This window comes from Fukomys damarensis, unplaced genomic scaffold (genome assembly GCF_012274545.1).
Source record: "Fukomys damarensis isolate Sample0158 unplaced genomic scaffold, DMR_v1.0_HiC HiC_scaffold_16, whole genome shotgun sequence".
In the NCBI taxonomy this organism is placed as follows: domain Eukaryota; kingdom Metazoa; phylum Chordata; class Mammalia; order Rodentia; family Bathyergidae; genus Fukomys; species Fukomys damarensis.
Genome location: NW_022900928.1, coordinates 56776867 through 56799715, shown reverse-complemented (window position 1 = coordinate 56799715; position 22849 = coordinate 56776867). Strand labels below are relative to the sequence as shown.

Here is a 22849-nt window from a genome sequence, read left to right as displayed (position 1 = left end):
AAAAAAAAAAAAAAAAAAAAAAAAAAAAGAATAAGAATACATTGGTATTTTTGTTTTATTTCAGCAAACTTCGGAAGACAAAGAGGGATATCAGATGGCTCCAAGGAGTGACTGGTGAATGGTTTGAAGAAATTCAAAGAAAAAAGTTTTGCAATGAAACAGATGTTAGTCAAATGTTCAAACAACCTCTGATGTATAGGCTAAGGAAAGAGATGGCAAAAACTGGTGAGAAACATTAATTCAGATTTAATTTTTTTTCTTAAACTTGTGGGATAGCCTGGTAGATAATGAGTCAGGGGGATCTGTAATTTAACCAATGCATAGTTTAGGACAATTATAAGGCACAAAAATTTTATAACACAATATGCACCACAGAGAGTGAAATGAAATTTTACTGAGATAATGTCTTACAGAGTATGTTTTTAGAATCAGGAAAAATAGAATCGTGCTTAAAAATGTAAATATGGGTAGCAGAAAAAAAGGCCTGGTTTCAAATTGCCACGTGGTTTCTATGCCTGTGAGTCTGCTCATGTTACTGATTCTATATAAACCTCAGTTTTCTAATCTCTAAATAAAATACAATATCCACCACATAATATGGCTCTGAGAATTCAGTAAAGCAATGCATATAAAGTATTAACCTGCAGCATAGTAATTTGAACCACTTACATGACATGGTGATGAAAAAGGAGCAGGAAGCAGGGAAGAGGGGTACAGAAAGTGTGGGAGGAGCTGCTGTCCTTCTGGAGGTTGGTAAACCCCATAGATGACCTCTAATAAATGCCTTTTATGGAAATTCTCACTGTGTGAATACCAGCATATTACTTCACTTCAACAATTATTTTTTAATCTATACATAAGGATGGCAAAACCTGCTTTTACAGGAACATTGTGAAAACAACAAAGTACATTAGGAAATTATGAACTATGCAAACAGAATGCAGTAACATTATTGATAGTCATATTGTTTTTGCGTGTTACTAACAGTAGTAATGAAGCATCTAACAATATTTCTAAATTTATTGTTTTGACAGTATCGTGCAATTCCCATAATAGACTGTTTAAAAAGATTCAGAGTTCAGATTTTTAGATTAACCTTAATATGCCACAATGACTTGGCCCTCACTTTGAATTCATTTACCATTTATAAAATCAGCATATCTAAATATAATACAGTATTATAGTTTTTGTATATGTGGTCAGTGTCTTCAAATTTTTAGTACTCATATAGTAAAGAAAGTTTTGTGGGGTGTTTTTTTGTTTTTTTGGTACTGGGGATTGAACTCAGGACCTTGTGCTTGCAAGGCAGGCAGCAGAACCACTGGACTAAATTCCCAGCAGTTTTGTGTTATTATCTGTTTCTTTTGTACAGATCTTTTGGGTTTATGTCTTGTACTCTAACTACTTTGAATATAACAATTCTGTGTATTATTATTGTTATTATTTTGTTATGAAATTTTATTTTTGCATAATAAAGACAAAAACCAATGTTACCTATACAAATATAATACATGTGTGTTATATGCATTATCTTATATAAACTATCTATGTTGTAAATTTATATATACTGAGATAGATTTTGGAAAGGAAGAAAGAATCCTATAAATTGTTTAATTTCCTTTACTTTCTTCGGTAAAATTGAGTTACATAGTACTGGTCTCCATTGTTTTAAAGTAGTAGAAATAAAAATTTCTGAAAGATAGGTTGGTTCGGCAAGCTGAGAATTGGCTGGGTTCCCTGGCTGGCTCACATGAGTGTTGGACATCCATGGGGAGACAGCTGGTGGAAAGCAGGGATTGTTGATAGAATTATGGTGCGTGGCACACACTGAAAGATGCAGTATGGACACCAGTGGGGATTCCCTCTGCTTAGCAGACCCGTCAGGGGCACAGGATTCTGCTAGGGAGCTTTGATTCCCCTTCCTTCTCAGGATCTTCTGGGTGGGTGTGTCTTCTGTTTTGGGACTGCATAGAGGGAGAGAGGGGAGCAAGAGCCAAATTTCATTCTTTTAAGCATGTTTATGTGGAAAAATCTTAATGATACAAAAATTTTACGATTTTTTTAGATCCTATGGAATTACAAACGTCAAGATCTAATAATATAACTAATCCAAAAACCCCCACATCTGTTCTTTCTCAACTGAGCTTCAGATCATCATTTGCTTCCCTGTTTTCATTCAGAAAATCTGGGAGGGAATCTTTAAAGCTTCAATCGCTGGGACGGAAAGGGTAAGTTAAACTCAGATCATGCGACAGCTTAATTATCTGACAGGAGAAGCCGATTGCCAGTTTTGTGTTCACAATGCTTTATGTTTCTTCTTAGAATTTCAATTCAAACAGTAACAAAGGGCACAGGGCTTAGCTTTCATAGTGGCAAAGTTCTTAGGAAGCTGAAACTTGGCTCGCCTGAGCTCCCAAGTTTTAAAGAGCAGCATATGTCCCTGGTGGTGTAGTTGGTGCGTCATGGGTTAAATGTTGGGAAATAGCAGTTGTTCCACTGCTGGGAGAGCAAGCATAATCTCTGCCTGAGCTGGAAAGATCCATTTAAATCGAAGCTACTCCTTTAGGGAATATGTGCGTCCTTGGTCATAAAGGAGTTGAATTTGAACTACATGAGAGTAAATATAAGAAAAAGAGTACAAAAAAACAGAATTCTAAAACATAGAAGAAAAGGCATGTTTGTTACCAGAAATATTGACGGCAGCCATTCCCATGTGGTTGTCCAGAATTTAAATATAAGTTGAAGTGGAGAAAGCTTTTGGAACACTGGCTCCTGGTTTAGAACCACATAATCAGTTTACCTGAACTCATAATGTTGTCAGATTGTTTTGAGAAAAACAACAAAGGCTATGCTGATGTGTGTTTGAGCTGACTACTGAATATTTTCCTTACGTCTTCCCGGTTGCAAAGCTTCCCACCCTCTCAAGGTGTTGGCTTGACACGTGATGCATTCTGCGTGCCGTCACAGCACTAAAGCATCGCAGTGCTAAATAAAAAGTGTTGAAGGTCACTGTCGCTAAAAAGCAAGAGGCAGCAAGCAGCTGGCAGAGGATGTAATGAGGCACCCAGGCTTAGCCGAGGACTGTTTCCCCTCTTGGGTGGAGGAAAGAATTTGTACTTTCAGCCTTAACCTGAGCCTCTTTTTGTCTGATGAGACCATGAAGAGTTAAGCAAAATGTAGATTTACATCACTGTCCTTACGAGAGTCACTTGTCAGGATACACTCTTCTAATAGGTGAGTTGCCTTTCTTTGTAAAAAAGTTTTTAAGATGTTAGTAATTCTGTCATTTGGGGAATTTGAAATTGAAGACTATTTCCTACATAGAAAATATTTTTTTAAATAGAAAAGAAATATTCCCAGTATGTGGTATCACTAGGATTTATAATGTAATTTGTATTTACAGTGATTTGCTTTACAGCAGAGTTTAATGTAACTGCATATTAATATTAAATATCTAATATTAAATTGGGAAAAATTCAGAAACCTGTTAATTCCAGGGGCAAGTTATTTCCAAGGTCATACTGCAGGTTACTGCATTGTATGTTTTGGGTGTAGGTCAGATTAGAAAAAAATTACAACTTGCAAAATTCCATTTAGCAAATATTCTTTGATACCAAAATGACTTGTTGTTCCTTTTAAACAAACTGAAACATACAACATAGCATGCAGAAGTGAAACCAATTTCATAAGTAAATTTCACAAGTGTCCAGCAGTTTTCAGAATTTGTTATCTTTAAATATATTTTACTTTCAAAATATAAATAGGAATATTTAACATCTCCTCAATATTACCATTATTATTGGTATTTATTAATTCTGCAAGTGTAGAATATAATGAATATACACTGGTGTTTGTTCCTAAGAGTTTTCAGAAGATAAAATGCAAAGATACATACTTTGTAGTTTTAAATTTGAGTATGACCTAAATATTTGGATATAAATCCTAAATGTGGGGGAGCAAATTTTTAAGGGGAGTGTACTAAGGCAGCTAATATAAATTATATATTGTATACCCTGAGGTCTTCTTTAATTTCAGGTAGGGTTTCACTTTCTTTGACAGTTTTGATCTTCCCAAATACAAAGTCAACCTTCAAAATACCTTCTAATTTAGAATCAAAAGGAAGTGTGCTCATTGCCTGCAAGCACACTGGGAGGGATTGATGAGGTGGGGAAAGCAGTCATCTTGTGCCTAGTGCTTGTCGGGTTTCTACTTGCTGAAGCCATTAAGGGCTTGACTTTGTCACAGTTGGTGCTCTAGAGAATAAGTCAGCAAGCAATTTAGAGGATTTTGATTTAACTTCCCAAAGTCATATTCAAAGAAAAAGCAATAAAATCAGAGAAAAAGAATCATCACTTATATGTGAAAGACAACGTTCTGTTAATACCTAAAATACTTGATTATTCAAGAAATTTATTTTCCTATTTGAAGCTTTTGTTTTAAATGAGAAATGACCCTGGATAGGGGAAACCCTCCTCAGCCAATAAAAGTACAGTGTCCCCTTGGCCCATTCACAGTTTTAGCTACCCACAGTCAGCCACTGTCCAAAAATACAGTATAATATAACTAGATGCCTTGAAAGAGACGGAGTAAGAAAGACCACAGTCACATAACTTTTATTACAATACCTTGTAGTAATTGTTCTATTTTATTATTAGTTGGTGTTGTTAATCTCTTACTGTGCCTAATTTATATTTAAACTGTCATAGGTATGTATGTGTAGAGAAAAACATAGTATATAAGCTTTTGGTACTACTCGTGATTTCTGGCATCCGATGAGATCTTGGAACGTGTCTCCCTTCCCCTAGGATAAGGGGGAATTATGGTATATAATATCCTGAAGCTTTGATTTCCTACTTTCAATAGATAAAGAGCTATCGGAATACCGTGACTTTGTGAACTTATTGAAAAGCAAAAACATTCAGACATGATTTCTTCCTCCTCCCAACCTTATACTATACTCAAATTATCCCTTTAAGGGCTTAACACTATTTGTGAATGCTTGGCCTGATCCAAACTCCAGGAAAAAAGAAAACTATTTTCCATTTGTGTTTTATGTATAGCTAGCCAAAAAACCTTCATAAAAGTCTACATATGTGGCCTCTAGCTTTCTTCCCTCCCCATCACTTTACTGTAGGTGATGTTTCCGCACATCCTCTTATGGGTTAGCTGGTGGATTTAACATACGGTGCTCAGCTCCACCACTGAATCTCAGTAAATTAGGTCTCGCACATTCCCTTCCTGTAGTTCAGAACGCATCCAGTAGTGTATGGCATGAGCTTGAAGATGCAGTCTTCCTGGCTGCTAAGTAGGCCTGCAGATTTCCTTTCTGGGTTCAAACCCTAGTTATTCCATGGTTGCCCTCCTCCCACGACCAAGAGGTGATGTGCGTTGCTGTTCTCTGTCCCATGTTCCAACATGCTCCACAAGGAAGCCTCTCCCTTAAAGGAGCCATTCACCCTGATGTCCACACCTTCTCCAAGCTGTGCAACCACTTGCCACCGGTTGGTAATGGTGATTTTAGGGCTGTGGGTCTCTTTCCTTATTCCTTCCCTTGTGATAGTCCCCAGCCTGAGCAAAGTGAAAATACTAGAGAATTGATTCATAAGGCACATGAATAACATGTACAATTAAACTTAACACTTTGTTTCCTTCAAGGATTATCACAATGCTTAACATATAGTGTCTCTCACTACATAGTTGTGACAGCTACCATCTTTGAGTAAGTGTATGCATGCACCCTACCCTGTTGCTTTAAAATTTCTTCCCTTCATATGCAAAGAGCAAAACACTTTGGTGATCCACCTAGCTACTCCTCAGACATGCCCCAGTTTGCCTGATACATAGGGTGTGAACAGCTGCAGCCTCCCTCACACAAGCAGAAAGGTCAAATTCCATTTTGAAAAGTTCAAAAGCAGATCATATATTTTTCCTGGAGCCCCCCCTCCTCTCCCTCTCTCCTTCCCTCTGTCCTCCCCTCTCCTGCCCTCCCCTCCCCTCCTCTCCTCTCTGTGTGTGTTTTCATTGTTGAATTTTCAATACAGAAGTGAAATAATCAGATTTTCATTTTAGAAAGATCACTTTAACTCATTGGTTTTCAATCAGGGGCAGTTTTGTGCTTAAAGGACATTCACCAATGTTTGAAATGTTTTTGTTTTTCACAAATGAAGTGAGGGTAGAGGCCAGGGATGCTTATAACATCCTACAATGAACAGAACAGATGCCTACAAAAAGAAAGAAATGTCATCTGTGCTGAGACTGAGGATCTACTCTCCATCCTCAGCACAGGAAGACTTGAGGGGGCAAAATTTAGGTCAGAGAGACCAGGTAAGAGGCTGCTGAGATAAAGAAGGCAAAAATGTACAGATAGAGCCAAGCATGGTGACACATGCCTGTAATCCCAGAAGTCTGGGAGGCTGAAGCAGGAAGATTGCAAATTGCAGTCCTGCCTGGGCAACACAGCAACTTAACAAGACCTTGTCTCAAAATAAGAAATTTAAAGAGGGGGTGACTGGGAATATAGTGCAATTCAAAGGCCCTGGGTTCAGTCCCCAGTACCGAAAAGAAAAAGATTTATGCAAAATTAGAATGCTGAAGCTGGGCATGGTGGTGCACGCCTGTAATCCCAGCACTTGGGAAGCTGAGGCAGGAGGATCACTGTGAGTTGGAGATCAGTTTGGGCTACATAGTGAGTTCCAGGTCAGTCTCAACTACATAGTGAGACCCTGTCTCAAAAAAAAAGAAAATTAGAATGCTGAATCACAAGAACCTAGTAATTGGATATGGTGGGTGAGGGAGAAAATGGGTAGGAAAAGAACCTTCTTCCACCCTGCCTTGGGAATGTAGGTGAATAATCATGAGTGTAACAGGAAGAACAAATGTGATGAGAATAATTCATTTAACAAACAAAACTGCATAACAATATATGAGAAGCACGAGGACAGAACAGACAGTGCTTGCCTTCACTGGCTTTAGTCTTACATGGACACCAAAAAGGACATAGAGAAATTTGAGAGAATAATGCTGCAATGAAGAAGATCTACATGCCATGGAACTCGTATGAAGTATATGTATAATCTTAGACCAAGTCCTGATAATCTCCTGGAGAAAATGACATTTATAATGATTCTTCAAGCATGAGACATTTATCCAAGCAAACAGCTGGTAAGAAAGTGTTTCAGGTCAAGAAACAATATGTACAGAAACTCAGATGTCTATCAAATTCCCTCTGGCAGATGAGACATAGGAAAGTGAGATTCGAGGCAGGAAAGTATGCAGGGATTAAATCATGTAGGGGCTTAAGAATGCACAAAAGAAGTTCAGTGTTCACCCAAGAGCGTGCAGAAGTCTGTAGGAAAGTGGCATGATTCTGACTGTGCTGATCGTTCTGGCTGAAGTTTAGAGAATGGATTAGATGGGGACAAAAGTGGAAATTGAAGAACAGTTAAGGGACTATTGCAGTCAGAAAGATGAGGTGATAAATGTCTTAGGGTAGAGGTAGAGAGACGCGGAGATGAGGATGGATTTGAGGGGATTTCTGAGTTGAGTCAACGGGATTTGTTGACTGGATTGGAAGGAATGAGACGGAAGGAAGATGATGAGTCCATTTCCAACTTGTAAGCTCTGAACTGTTTGTGGTCACACACGGAACTTCTTGGTGGAAAAGTGCACTCCAGCGACACTTGGGGAAAACTACCCAAGGTTCTGTTAGAAAAGAATATTCTTGAACCCTATCCTACTGTACTACATGGGAAGTTCTGAATGGTATCCGCAATGGTTATAGAAAGAAGAGAGAATGATGGAGACAGAATAACTTGAGAAGTACCTCTGAGGAATGAGCTGTGTGGAAAGGAAGTTGGATGGGGGCTTAACAGATAAAATAAAAGCCTTGTGTCGTGTTAAGATTTTATATACTTCCTTGTAATATTTTTTTAGGCAGAGGATTGAAAAGCTCTAATTTGCATTTTATACAGATTTTCTGTTAGTGGTGTGAAGGATGGGAGTCCAGGAAATAAACTGGAGGTGGAAAAGTGGAGATATTTGTGAGAGATCTCTAAGACATGGCAGTAATGGAATTTAGAAGGAAATGCAGATGAAGCATCTTTGTAACCATTTAAAAGACCAAGTCCTGGGAGTTTTACCAGCATAACTTTCATGATACTGTTAATGCTTTTATTCATTCTGCAAGTGGAAGTACTATCATCAGAAATGTAAATTAGCTTATGGAGGGCCTGGACTGGGTGCAGAATCTGGGCTTCCAAGGCAACTGAGCCCTACCCACTCCTACCAAAGTCCGCAGTGGAATACAGCCACGCATACCCTCAGGTCAGTGTGCACCCCTCCACTCACTGCATACCCTTATACGTGGTGGTCCTCTGTACCAACTGTGATTCAGGCACTGTCTTGTCCTTCAGCTGCATCTTACACTAGCCTGCCATTCTTGGAAAGCTGCCCCTGCTGCCCTTTCTGCAGATCAGATTGGGGGCCTACTGAGCTCCTGAGAGTTAGGCTATGGGGATGTGCTGTGAGGGCTACAGCCTCCCGGGGTTCTGCACAGAATCTGCACAACCTGGCGTGTACTTTTGGTTCTGGGCAAATTGCCTCACTTGCTGTTTCCCACCCTCCTTGCAAGGCATCTGTCTCCAGGCCTTTGCTCATGCTGCTCTTTAGCCTCTGTACCAGGTCTCTGCCACCTTCTCCGTAGTGCCTTCTCTGCTTATCCTCAGAAGGGCTTGCCCCTCTGCATTTCCAGGGCATCTTACTTATCTCTCTCCTGCCCTTATCAAATCTTGGCTTGTATTTTGGCTCTTTATGCATCTAATCTTTCCTATTATTAAAAAACTCCCAGAAAATCAGTCCCTACCTCAGTCATGCTTGTTTCCTTTGCAGACTTAATATTTATGAAGAAGAATAAAAATAAAAATACAAACATCACTATTCCCAAAACCAAAATCCATCATGCTTCAAAATCCAAAACTTTCTGAGTGCTGACATGACCCCACAAATAGGAACTTCTATATCTGACGTCTCAAGATGCAGAGACACTACCAATATTATATAAAATTTCCTTCAGGTTATACCTGTATGATGTATATGAAATATGAATGAATTTTGTGCTTAGACCTGGGTCCTATCCCAATGATATCTCATTAGTTTTATGACAGTATTCTAAATTTTTTTTTTCAAAAGAACCCTGAAATTCAAGACATTTCTGGTTCCGAGCATTAATGGTAAGGAATATTCAGCCTGTATTTAACTTCTAGATATTATTAATAGAACTGGCACTTCAGAGTAATATAAAAAATATCTATAGTATTGATTTAAATTTTTGTCTAAAATCTGAACTAAACTGATTCAGGCATGGTGATACATCCCTGTAATCCCAGCACTTGGCAGGCTGAGGCAAGCGATGGCTATGGGTTCAAGGACAGCTACATAGCAAGACTGTCTCAAAAGAAAAGAAAATCTGAGCTAAACTCTAAAATATATGTGGATGTGGATATCTTTAAGATGGAAAATTATTTGGCCTCCAGATTTTATGCTTTCATGAATCCCAAAGCTTCTAGGAGTATGAATGAAGGAGAGCTGCGCCTTTTCACTTTTGACTGCTCCAACCTAGAGTCCCAATTTGTTGTGTACTTTATTCCCCTTGCTATTCTTTGGAAATGATCTGATTTCATAAAGAGCTCTGAGTCACTAGATCTATATTACTCCTGAATCAGAATTCAGGCAGAGCACATCTTGGCAGAAGACCAGAGATTTAAAAGATCAACATCTATCTCCATTTTGGGCTTAGGTATTGTAAATTTTTTACCTTCTCAGTTTTTGAGAAGCAACATAAATAGTAAAAGCGTATTTGTTCATGTTTAAAATGATTTCATAACAAATCAGGCATGTTTATAAAAATAATCGCCCTGAAGTAATTTTTATGGTGTTTGCTTTTTAAACAAGTATGGATTAAGACTGGCCCTGACCTATTTCCTCTTTAAAATAAAAATGCACAAAAATAGAAAACATTTTCCTTTTGCAAGAAGAGTCAGTGTGCCATTCTGGTGAAGGAGGATTATGGATTCAAATAGCCTCTGCCCAGCTTCTAGCCCAACTACTAATTATATTCCTTAAACTGTGCATTATGGTTTATGTTTAGCTGTCCCCCCAGTGCCTCGCGGGCATGAGGTCGGACTTTCTTTTTCAGAAGTAGTTGTGGAGCGTGTGATGCTGGGGTCAAGGGCGTGTGATTACTAAACCACTACTTGTGTGTGATTAGTTTGACACCACCCTAATCCTGGTAGACTGAATAAGATAAAAGGGGCAGACAGATGCTGTTAAACTCCCTTGTTACCTTTGCTACCTTGTATGGGCCATGTTGTTTCTCCTCTGCAATGTCTGTCTGCCCTGTCTTGGAGCCGGCCAACTATGGACTGAAACCTCTATGAACTGTGAACCAAATAAATCCTTTCCCTTTCAACTTTGGATGTCAGGTATTTTGTTTCCGTGAGGAAAGAAAAGTAACTAACATACTGTGTATTCTAATTTTCCTGTGCCTCCATTGTCTTATCTGTAAAATGGGAGCAGAAATAATATGCACCTTATAGGAACAAAGTATCAAAGAGTTACTGGCAGGAAGGAGAGCATGAGAACCATGCCTGTCACATAGTAAACACTAAATAGATGTAATTATGTTTTTATTAGATTTTTATGCTGTGTTCAAATACAGATCCACTCTTACAGAATTCGTCTTGGCTGCCTGAGTGGCAAAGATTTAAAATATTAATTCTAAGCAATCATAGAAAATAGCTTTTAAAATTTTGTGCACCAATGCACTATCCAAGAAATGTCTTTCTAACAGAACATTAGAAATCTATCTTCTCAAGACATCAAAAGTAAAAGTGCTATTGATTGATATTTCTCTGGGTAAAAGTCTAGCTCTTTAAAGAAATTATTTCAAATTCTGTCCACAGGTGTGATGGCCACGTAGGACCTCCTGTGAGGGAAACCACTGTGGTAAGTTCCCAGAGAATTAAGGTTACACTAAGAAATTCAGAATCTAGGTCATTGTGTTTCCTCTTGCATGGTAGCCACCCTCAGACTGTAGGGTGCACTTCTTTTCCCACTTTTACTTGGCCCAAACTCACTCTGGAAGCCTGTTTCTTTTCCTACCTTTAATCAAACAAGAGAGACAGAGAGAAAGAGAGAAATTCAGAATCTGTAATCCTAGGTTGGATGCCTATTTTGTTTGTTTGTTTGTTTGTTTTTTTGAGACAGGGTCTCACTATGTAGTTGAGACTAACCTAGAACTCACTATGTAGCCCAGGCTGGTCTCGAACTCACAGTGATCCTCCTGCCTCAGCCTCCCGAGTACTGGGATTACAGGCCTGCACCACCACGCCCAGCCTGGATGCCTATTTAAATAGGAGTTCCATATACTCAATTTTAAATTTACTTTAGAAGCTAAAATTGCTGTTGGCAGTTCGGTTCCCCAGTTGTAGATACTCAACACTAGGCTCTGCCAGAAGGAGTGAGGCCACCATGTTTCCACTCACACCACTGGCTGTATGTGCGCTGCTCCAGAACAGCCCCAAAGAGTTATACAGAGGAAGAGGAAGAAGAAGCCACCAGCAGTTTTGTTAGCTGGCATGGGTCTGGACTGGACCTTTTCCTTGTTGATATTCAAAGAGGAGTAGCAACTCAGATGTAAGGTGTGCTTGGCTGGAATGTGTAGCCCTGAGGGGACTGACCCAGCCTGACCTTCTTTCATCAAAGGCTTAAATTTTGGTATACTACCAGGCTAACGTGCTCAGGAGATTGAGAAGTTTTCTGTTTCTGCTTTTTCTGGTCATAATTTTTGACCTATGCACACATGTCTTTCTATATAACTTGTGTAGTTTGGAAATGAAAGAAAGATAGGCTTTGAGAGGGATGTAAGAGTGGAAGAGGAGGGCATATGTATTTTTCAACTTTTTGTGGCTTTAGTACTAGTACCTAATCTCTCTCTCTCTCTCTCTCTCTCTCTCTGTGTCTCTCAGGATAGAATGCTTTTTGAGGAGAGCATATAAATAGAGTGGTTCTTTGCATCAAAAACAAAAGTGACCCTTCTTTCTTCTTCTTAGTAATGCTACTTCCTTCTGGATAATAGGACTGAACCCTGTTTCTTTCCTTTATCCACTTCCACCTCAGTCCTGACACCAGCACCAATTACTGCTAACTCTAATGGAGAATGTACAAGCGCTTGACACCAGCCATTTCATTTAACTGAGAAAAATCTATGTAATAGGTACTACCCACTTTCCTTCATTTTAAAGGTGAAGTTAAGTTTTAGAAAATGTAAAGATCATTCTCAAGGTCTCACTACTAAATGGTAGAGTCACAATGAGAAAATCTGGGTTCCCATGACTTTACAGCTACAAGTCAATAATGTCCCCAGCTGATCAATCCTAGAGCCCTGTGTTTGGACCCCAGTTAATTACTATCTGCAGGGACTCCTATAACTGAGAGTATGTCCTCTGCATCCAGCTTTGCTTCCTAAGAAAACAGGACCCTGGTCCAGAGAACTTCTGTACTTGATTATCCTCCGCTGTTTGAGAACCACAAGATATGAAGCAGATGAAGAATTCACAGAAAAAGAAACATAAATGCCTAGAAGTCATAAAACAGTAAAGCTAATTTGGCATTCTTAGAATTGGAAAACTCTAATCTGAGGGTGACTAGATATTTTTCTTTGACACTCCTTTGAACCCAGACTTCACTCCTGATTCCCACTTTCCTTTATTCTCCTGCTCAAAGCATGTCAATATAAAAGGAAAGAGCTGGGGAAACAAATGACTCAAGTCAGTGATTGTGGCCCCCATTAACACATACTATGAAAAGTAGGAGAGGGAAAATAGTGAAAGTGCTATCTAAAACCAGGAATTCTATGCAACTTGTAGATTTCTGTTATTTATTCACAGAAGTCTTGTCCTGTTAGTCCACAGGGAGCTGCAACTTGACAAAGAATATCATAGGGATGCTTGCCAAGATTAGAGGTGATAAACTTCCTAACACTTGGTTGATAGCTGGGTAGGAATGGTACAGAGGGATTCGAGGATTTAAGGGAGATCATACTACCCTTATTGGATGACCTTCCACTCAGAAAAGAAGGCAGTTTGCTATTTAAACATTCATGCAAGCTTAAAAGAAGCAGAGTTTCAGAATTAAATTTTGTAGACCTAAACAGAGATCCTCTAGCTCAGGGTTTCTCTCAACTTTAGAACCATAGACATTTTGGGCTGAATAAGTCTCAGTTGAAAGAAATAATTGTATATATTGTAAGATATTTAGCATATTTATCCCTAACCTTTACCTACTAGATATCTTTAGCTTGCCTCCATCCAATTGTGACATTGAAAAATATCTCCACACATTGCTATTTGTTCTCTATGGAACAAGTGGCCTCCAATTGAGAACTATGTCCTTAAAGGTGAGGAACCCAAAGTCAAAGTAGTCACCATCTTTAAGGATAAGGATAAAACTTACTTAGTCGCTCCTCATCTCTGGGCCTACTATTGGGTGCTCCTGCCAGCTCTGTGTCCCTGGGAATGGAGCTCCGAGGTAGCACTCACCACACACAGGGATGGTGTCACACTCGCCTGTGTATCCACACTGTCTGGCACAACTTGAGCACTCAGTAATGAAAGAAGACACAAATACGTGATTTTAAGTCCCCCAAAACATTGGTGAATGTAACCTAGGCAGAAAAACAGACTAAATTCTTCAAGAAACACCTTGCCTTGAAGAACTAATTTGTTGACTTTACCAAGGCATTTGATAGTATCAGTGAGCTTAGGTTTCAGCCCAAACAGCCGTTCTGCAGGTTTGACTGCCCTAGGAAGTTCTCAGATATTCTAAGGTTACTCTGTGACAGAAGGTTTGTTTCTTTGTCTAGTCATGTCAGAAGTGTGGGCAGCAGAGTAAATTGGAATTTTGGAAAAAGCCTCACTTTCTCACCCTATTTTATGTACTGTGTTTAGAAAGCAATTGAGATCCTGAAAGCCAGCATTTGGAGACTCTGGCCTCCAGGTGAGACAGATCTGGGCTATGAGCACCTACAAGAATCCTCCAGGAAATTCTCTTCAACCCCAGACAATAGTAATAGCCAGTAGAAGGACTTACCAGATACCATTCTGAGTGTTTAAAATTATTAATTGGAGCAGGGTATAGTGGTGCATGCCTATAATCACAGCACTCTGGAGGCAGAGGTAGGAGGATCACTGAGAGTTTGAGGCTAACCTGTGCTACATAGTGAGTTCAAGGACAGTTGGACTACATAGCAAGATACACCTAAATTAAAAAGAAAAAAAAAACTAAACTAAAACGATTGATTTAATCTTTAATTCTTATGGCAAACCAAAGAAAAATGTTTCTGTTGTTATTGTTACTATTTGCATTTTACCGAGAAAAAATAAGATAGAGGTTAAGTCACTCAGCAAGTCAAATAGCTATTAATGGCTATAGCTATTTGTTTAAGCTGTTTCCAACATGCTTTTGGGGGGGGTCTACCATTCTAGATAAACTCTGGATAAAAATCCTCTTTTTTTCTAAGTCCATCGAGTTCACAAATCTTAAAGTTCACTACAAGCTTCAGCTAACATCCTCTTGATAGAATATGTAGTGTTACAAAATTCAAAATCCCAGCCCCTGGGGCCCTGGAGACAACACTTCCAACTCCTGAGAGGTTACTTTCCTGATTGCCAGGAACTACCCACCCCATAAGATTGTGTAATTCTGTGTAAACTTACAGGAAAGTTTGGCAAAAAGGCTCAGTATCTTGCCTCAACACTCATAATTAATTAAAAGAGTGTGCATATAGAGACATTCATGATCAATTGCAAATGGCAAAAACAACTTTGTAAATTGAATAATAAATGTTAGGAAAGGTGATTTGTAGTCCTTAGACTAAGCCTGTGACTTTGGGGCAGAAGGGAGCATATGAGTATTTTAGCTAGCGGAGATACAGAAATAATATCATGTGCTTTTTTTTAACTTTGAAATTAGGAGACAAAAACATACAATTCATTTCTAAAAAATCAACCAGTTGACAGTGCATTTGTCCCCAAGCAAACAATCATGAGAGAAGGAAGTGGCATGCCTCCTCCGTGGGAAGTTTCCATGCTAGAGAATGAGTTTCTCCAAGGTAAGTTTACTTTTGCCAAGGTAAGTCTATGCATTGAAACGCTTTTGGAAAACTCTTGGTACTAAAGCAAAGCAAATAATTACTTCAGTTTGCATTAAAGTCTCAAAATATATCAAATCCTGTATTTTATTTTTGAAATCCTCATGTTTATCTTATCTGAACAGAATACTGATAAATGCTATTAAAACAAGTATTGAAGAACCTTATGGTTAAATATAATCTAAGCAAATATTCTCAGATCAGGGGCTGATAAATATATGGAATAATAATGTTTAATATTTAACTTCAGGTATAAAGTGATGCATCTTTAGGAAACAGATCCATAAAGTTTGTAGCACAGGCTGGCTTCGAATTTGTGGCAGTCATCCTGCTTCAGTTTCCTCAATATAAAATGAAAATAGTAATAGTACTATTGCTGTGAGAATACTAATGAGTTAATACACTACATGCCTAAAACTGTGCCTGACATACAGAAATGCTGTATTATAGTAGTGCTAATGAGTCTTAATTTTTTCAGGAAAAATAATCTACCATAGCATATCATTCAATAACATTGTGTATACCATATTTTTTTTAAATCTATCCAACTTAATATGCTTATAAATTAGGTAGTAATGATAAACTTTTGGCAGTAATTTTTTAACTGTAAAACTGAAAAATTATATATAGTTTACAAACTCATTTCTATTACAATTTCATGAGGTAAACAGTTAAAATATTACAGCCACCAGTTAATTACATGAAAGAAACAGAAAGACATAACTGTTTAATACTTGAGCTGCCTAGTTATTCAATGGTAGTTTTAATACTGTAATCTACATTTTTATTTTATTACTAGTCCACATCTTACAAAAACTCAATATACTTCAGAATCCCTAGAAGAAACTGAGAACAGTTTGTTGTTAGGAAAAAATACAGCTTTATGCCCTTAAAATATTATGACAGATTTACTTTTATTTGTTTGTTTGTTTGTTTTTTGGTACTAGGGATCGAACTCGGGTCCTTACGCTTACAAGGTAGGCGGCAGAACCACTGAGCTAAATCCCTGGCCCAAGATTTACTTTTATTTTATTTTATTATTATTATTTTTTTGGTAAGGGATTGAATCCAAGATTTACTTTTATTTTATTTTATTATTATTATTTTTTTGGTACCAGGGATTGAACTCGGGTCCTTGCGCTTGCAAGGCAGGCCACTGAACATCTGAGCTAAATCCCCAGCCCTTCAAGATTTACTTTTAAATGTTGATTTGAGAGCTGGGGGATGTATTTCAGTGGTAGAACACTTGTCTAGCTCTGGGTTTTATCTTTAGCACCTCAAAAAGAAAAAGTTTTATTTGGAAAAGCATGAAAGAGGAACTTATTGGACCAGGGATGTAGCTCAGTGGCAGCAAGCCTGCCTGGCAAGTGCAAAGTCCTGAGTTTGATTCCCATTACTGGAAAAAAAAAGAAAAAGAAACTTGTATTGCAGTGTTGTACAAGTCTGACTATCTTTAAAACATAAGCAAAATTAATATATCATTATTTTTCTTGAGTTGGTTTTCCATGACTCAAATTATTATTACACTATAAAATTATAACCAAGAAATTCATTAATATTCTCGTTTAGTTTTAGATGATTTGGATAGCACACTGGCTCAGGAACAATTTGCAAGCTCAGTGAATACCAGCATGCCCCACAACTACGGATCAAGAACACAATTCAGTCCTTCTTCCTCCATTGGGAACAGGGATGGTCATATCACCGGAAGACATAAAAATCGCTATAATGAAACATCCAATACGTCAATTTATGACATCCTCAGACCGGGAACTCCTAGGGAAGGTTTTAAAACCTTCTCTCCCAGAACAAGGACAATTTATGATATGTACAGGACAAGGGAGCCCAGAGTCTTAAATGAAGATTACACACAAAAGAATACTTTTGGCAGTACTTCTTTGTGTTTTGACAGCAGGCAACGATCAGCCCCAGCAGCCACACGGCATTTCACAGCAAGAAGCTTACATTTTCCAGCTGCAACTCAGAGCAAGAGTAGATTTATACCACCATACTACCAGCAGATCCCAAAGAGAACTCCATTATCATCCATCGTCTGGAATAGATCAGACTATTCTAGAGATAGGCAGAACCAGGAAGAGTTCCTGAGGGCACCATCGCCAATGGAAATTGACCCTGCAGACCAGTATGTGAATCCTGGCTATCTTCAGGGAAATAGGAGATATGAAATGTACAATTCACAAAATGCTTACCGAAGTATTCATCTAAATGCTCCCATGGATGATGCAGTAAGTTCTGACACTTCTGAGAACTCAGAGAATATGCCATGCTATCATCAAGATAACCCATTTGCTAGGTCTTTCTTTAGTGGTACCTTTAGACGAAGCAGAGAACAACAGTTTGGACAAAGTTCTTTCTGGGGTCACCAGGAAGAACATTTTTCTAGGTCTGACTTTCATCAAAGCAGGAAGCCATTTGTTTATTCCGACAGAGACTTTGAAATGATTTCCACTGAAGCAAGTAGAGCACCCACTGCTCATGGCCACAGTGTCCCTTTTCTGTACTCAAAACCATTTTCTCCCGGTGATATAACAAATGTTTTCAGGGGCCAAGAAGAGCCAAGTCACTGGCAGTCTGACTTTCATACACCCCCACTGGAGAGCATGGAGATATCACACGATAATGTGAACCAAATGACTCCTCATTTTGGCACACAAAATATTTGCTCTATGAGCAGTTCAAGGTATCACATCAAATCTAGTGCTTTAGAATACCAACAAGATAGTTCTCCTATAAAAGTACATATAAACAAAGAACCTTATTCATCAAGACTTGCTCAGACTCTAACATCCTCATCCAAAACTTTCTTCCCCCAGATTCCTGATGACAAAGGGAATTCTCAGAGTCCCACTTTTCTGAATTCCACAGTCACTTTGCAGAAAGTTATTCCCAATAAACCAGACTCCTTGCCAGCAGAAAGCCATACAGAAGTTACTATAACCTACAGCAATCCAGCTGATCCTCCACCACCTCTTCCTGAAACCCAGCCCAATATCTTGGTCACAGAAATAAATAATGAGAAAGACTCAACTGAATCTATTTTAGAAGACAAACAGCTAAACAAGATGGACCAGACAGACATGACAGGTGAAATACCTCAACCTGTTTCACAGACTGACAGACAGACAGATCTTTTACCTGATTTTCAAAAATCCTTCTCCCAAGACCCAACCAAAAATGACAGGCTTGGTTTTAATGGATCTACCATAGTAAGTTCAAAGGGGTCACCAAGAGGCTTTTCCAGGAAAGACACCTCCAAAATGCATATCTCATACAGAGATAAACCCAATGAACTTAAAAAAAATGAGAGTTTTCCTGGGAACAGAAAACTTAACTCAGCAGCTTCCCTTCTTTTCACTCAGAGAAACAGAATACCACCATCTTTCCCTAGCCCAGATCAAAGTTGTCACCAGAAATTAACAGGAAGTAATGAAGATATTTCAGACATTGTCAAAAACTCCTGGCACTCTGAACCTCTGGACAATCAAAATACAGAATTGCCAGCAGGACCTGCTGATTTAGATCTTGAAGGAGAACAAAGTTCCACCACTCATTCTACCAGCTGCAACAAGCTGGTTGCCCGGCACAATATCTCTTGTGATTCTTTAGATCTATCAAGATTACCACCAGATTCCTCACCATCAAATGATGCTTTCTTTGATGCTTTTGTGATTCCTGTTACCACAGTGTACTCTAGAAGCCAATCAGACACAGATCCATCTTCGGGAGAAAGAGAAAATGCTAGCAAGAACCAAAATAATCAGGTTGTTATAAGCTCCTTAGATAGCCAAAAGAATAATGATAGTCATATGCCTATAAATGATGAAATCATCACATGCCATTCCTACTGTCCTTTCAAAAGTGGAAGCGGAAAAGGAAGAATAAGACGTCACATATCTTATATTGAAAAGTTAAGCAGAATGAATACTACATCATTACCCACATCTGAAAGCAGTAGCCTCATTAAGGAGAATCAAAGCAAATCCAAACCTTCTGAACTTAACACCATTTATTGTACCTTGCCAAGAAAATCAGCCAGTTGTCTCGTGAATGGCAGGCAGCCAGGAAGTAAGATAATGGCTACTTCGATGAGGAATGGGCCACCTCCGTTCCAAATCAAAAATAACATGGATGATCCGGGCAGGAACACATCAAATGAATTCAGTCCCGTTTCTCCTGAGTCTATGAGCAAATGTTCCACAGTTGTTTCAGATTCAGCCTCGGTGGCATCTAAAGCCACAGCAACGATGACAAGTGTGAAAGTCGTAAGACCTGCTTCTGTTAGGAAAGGACCTCTACCATACCTCATCCAAAGAGCTAAATCATGTCCTTCGCACTCTTCACCTGGAAGAGAAGATAGAAAAAAATCACTGGTCTCAGACGCCCGTGCTTTTCTTGTTATACCTCATCCAAAGAGCTAAATCATGTCCTTCACACTCTTCACCTGGAAGAGAAGATAGAAAAAAATCACTGGTCTCAGACGCCCGTGCTTTTGTTGTGACACCAAGGCCATGGGAGAGAATCATGCAAAGTAACTTATCTATTAGAGATGGCCAAAAGGAATTCTCTCAAGAATGCACCGAAAAGGATGGTAAAATCACTGCCTCTGCCTCTGGGACAAGTGTAGTTACTCTTTCAGATGAAGACCCTGTACCTTTTTGTGCAGAGGTGTCAGAAAAAGACAGTGGGAAAACATTACATAAATTTAAGACTACTAGTATGTTTTCTGTTTCTGGTAATGAAGATAACGTTCAGTGTCTTGAGGTGGTTTCAATATATTATACACTACCAAGGAAACCCAGCAAAAAATTCTGTGACCTCCTTCAACAGTATACACAAAGTACCAATTCACTTACAGAATCACTTCAAGTGGACACTGAAACATTTCCTAATGCTTTAGAAGAAGACAGAGTAAATTATTCTACACAAGAACAGTCAGGAACATCTTCATCTGAAGATCCAAAAATACCGGCCAACTCCACTCAGACTCATCTTTCTCACACCACTGAAAATATGGCTGTTTTACAGTCACCAAATAGGAGGTCCTCGGGGCCTACATTACAGGAAATGGCTTGTGTTGGGGTAGATGTTTCTCTTCATAAAGGAGAATCTAAGACCGGAAAGATTTTCTCACACAACTTAGCTGAAACACCTCCAGGTATCCCACAAAGCCAGAAAGACAGGAAAGAAACACGCAAAAATGAAACCCTGCACGCCTCATTAAGGCTTCAGGATAAAAGCACCATAGACGAAAAATCTGAAGATGGTCAACAATCTATTAATGCAGGAAACAGTTTTCTCTCTGGTCTCCCAGCCCGTTCTGAAGCTAATGATGAAAATTCCCAAACTGGAAGAAGTTCTGGAGAGTGTGTAGGTAGTGGTACAGCCATTATATCTACTGAAAGTGGAAACTGGCCTCAGAAAGATCTCACAGCCATAGCTATATATGATAATGCCAGTAGATCACAGCCTGTGGAAGTCAGAACTGAACCAGAGTGTCAAAAAATGATTGACAAAATTCTTTCTGACTCAGAAAGCCAAGCCCTTGTCCTGACTCCCACATTGCATAAACTACAGTTTGTTGACAAGACTCAACCAGGTGAACCAGATTTAGAAAGTCTACAGTCTGAACCCAGGAAATTACCTCAAGGAAGGCAGGAGGTAAATGTAAAAGACAGCAGCAGAGTCAAAGATGAAATGTGCGAGTTGGCATGGGATCAGACTTTACATGCTGGAGGAAATAATAAACATAATGACAACTTGAATGACCTAGAAAAAGGAGAAAACAGATCTTTGGTTAAACACAGATTGCTAGCCATGTCTAAAGCCAGCAGAAAATTCCCAGCTAAGGATTTAAGTCCCCGAAGACATGTAGCTACTATTTTCTCCAAAAGTGGAAACAAATCTGACTTTGGCCACTTACTTCTTGACAGACAGAAATGCAACTCACTGGCTCCTGAGCCTACTCCAAAGTCAACAGAACCCATAGATGAAGGCAGTTTGAGTAATGATGGAACGCATGTGGAGGCTACAGAAATATCCAGCAGAGAAACTTCTAGACCCTCCTGTAGCATTTCAAAGCTATATCAGCGTGAACTCAGTGTCTCAGAATCACCACCAAAGCATGAGAATTCTATAAGTGCAACAGTCGCTGAGGAAGGAGAGTCAGGAACCCCAGCCCAGCTGACATTCACCAGACTCAGGGAAGCAGACTTATCTGACCAGAGGAGGCTGAGCCCACCTTTTCCTTTGGATCCGGCCCAGAAATCTCCAATAAGTGCCTCACGGTCCAGTTGTCAGCAGCAACAAGGGAGAGATTTGACTCTGGAGTGGGAACCTGAGCCTCATCTCTATCGATCAAAGAGTTTAAAAAGCATCAATGAGCATAGTGATCTGCCATGCAAAAGTCATCCTCCCAAAGTCAGGGGACGCCATTTTTCTGAAAACACTTCTATTGACAATGCCTTGAGTCGGCTGACCCTTGGGGACGAGCTCTCTCACAACAGTGGATACAGTAGAAGATTTAAATCTTTTTCTGAACTTCCTTCATGTGATGAAAGTGAAAGCTGGGCTTTGTATAGCAGCAAAGCAAAAACAGGTCTCAAGTCTGCATCATCTATATCCAGACCTATTGACTATGGGATTTTTGGGAAGGAACAACAGTTAGCTTTCTTGGAGAATGTAAAGCGGTCACTCACACAAGGAAGATTATGGAAACCAAGTTTTCTTAAGAACCCTGGCTTCCTGAAAGATGATGTAATTAGCTCTTCCAACCCATCAGAGTCTTTAAGCTCAAATTCTCCTAGCAGTCAGGTGCCAGAAGATACCTTGAGCCCAAATGAACCACTTCGTATATATGAGGAGGACCCAGTGGACTCAGACTGTGACACAGACACGACCACAGATGATGAATACTACCTGAATGAAAATGACAAAGAGTCAGAACTGTGAAATTTTGTCAAAAGATCCATAGTGTGGTGCATTTTTCTTTTCATCAAAAGTTTATAGCGAGAGCCAGGTGTGGTGGCGCATGCCTGTAATACCAGCTCTCAGGAGGCTGAGGCAGGAGGATTGCTGGAAGTTGGAGGCCAACCTTGGCTATGTAGTGAGTTCAGGGCCAGCCTGAACTACAAAGGGAGACTCTACCTCAAAAACAAAAACAAAAAGCTTACAGTGGAAATAGTGTGAATTTGAATGTCTACTGAAAGACAGGTTTTAAAAGATCTAGTACAGATAGTATCTACACCAAAACAACTCATTTTTCCTTCCAGGCCCTATATACCCATGTCCTGAATTCTAAAAACAATGATTTCTTGTTTTTAGAGGTTCTCTGCTAATTTTCTGCCTTTGTGTTTGCTCTTGGTCTGTCTTCTCTTCCACCTCAAACTTTATCTCTAAGTCACTCACAAATTTTGGCTTTCCATTTTCCTCCTATTTTTTCACATTTGTTATTGGTTTGTACATATAAAGTTTAATTGCCCCATACAACTACAAAGTTGTACTTGTCTATAACCTGTATTTATGATATTAAAAAAAAAACGCAAGGACCATGAAAGTGGAGTAAATATTATCATCCTGTTTGATTCATCAACATTTAAGAAGTTTAGAGGGGTGTTTTCTCTCTCT

General features: G+C 39.1%; 1 protein-coding gene across 1 annotated transcript in view; it reads left to right on the top strand.

Annotated features, from left to right (window-relative positions):
* The window catches only part of Exph5 (exophilin 5), a 69625-nt gene extending 47367 nt beyond the window's left edge, over positions 1-22258 (top strand). The window contains exons 2-7 of the mRNA XM_010610644.3: positions 65-225; positions 2066-2228; positions 10959-11001; positions 15028-15166; positions 16775-19556; positions 19639-22258. Coding sequence (XP_010608946.1) covers positions 65-225; positions 2066-2228; positions 10959-11001; positions 15028-15166; positions 16775-19556; positions 19639-22174 — 5824 coding nt within the window. The 3' untranslated portion in view covers positions 22175-22258. The remainder of the gene's footprint in view (positions 1-64; positions 226-2065; positions 2229-10958; positions 11002-15027; positions 15167-16774; positions 19557-19638) is intronic.
* Positions 22259-22849: the final 591 nt, after the last annotated feature.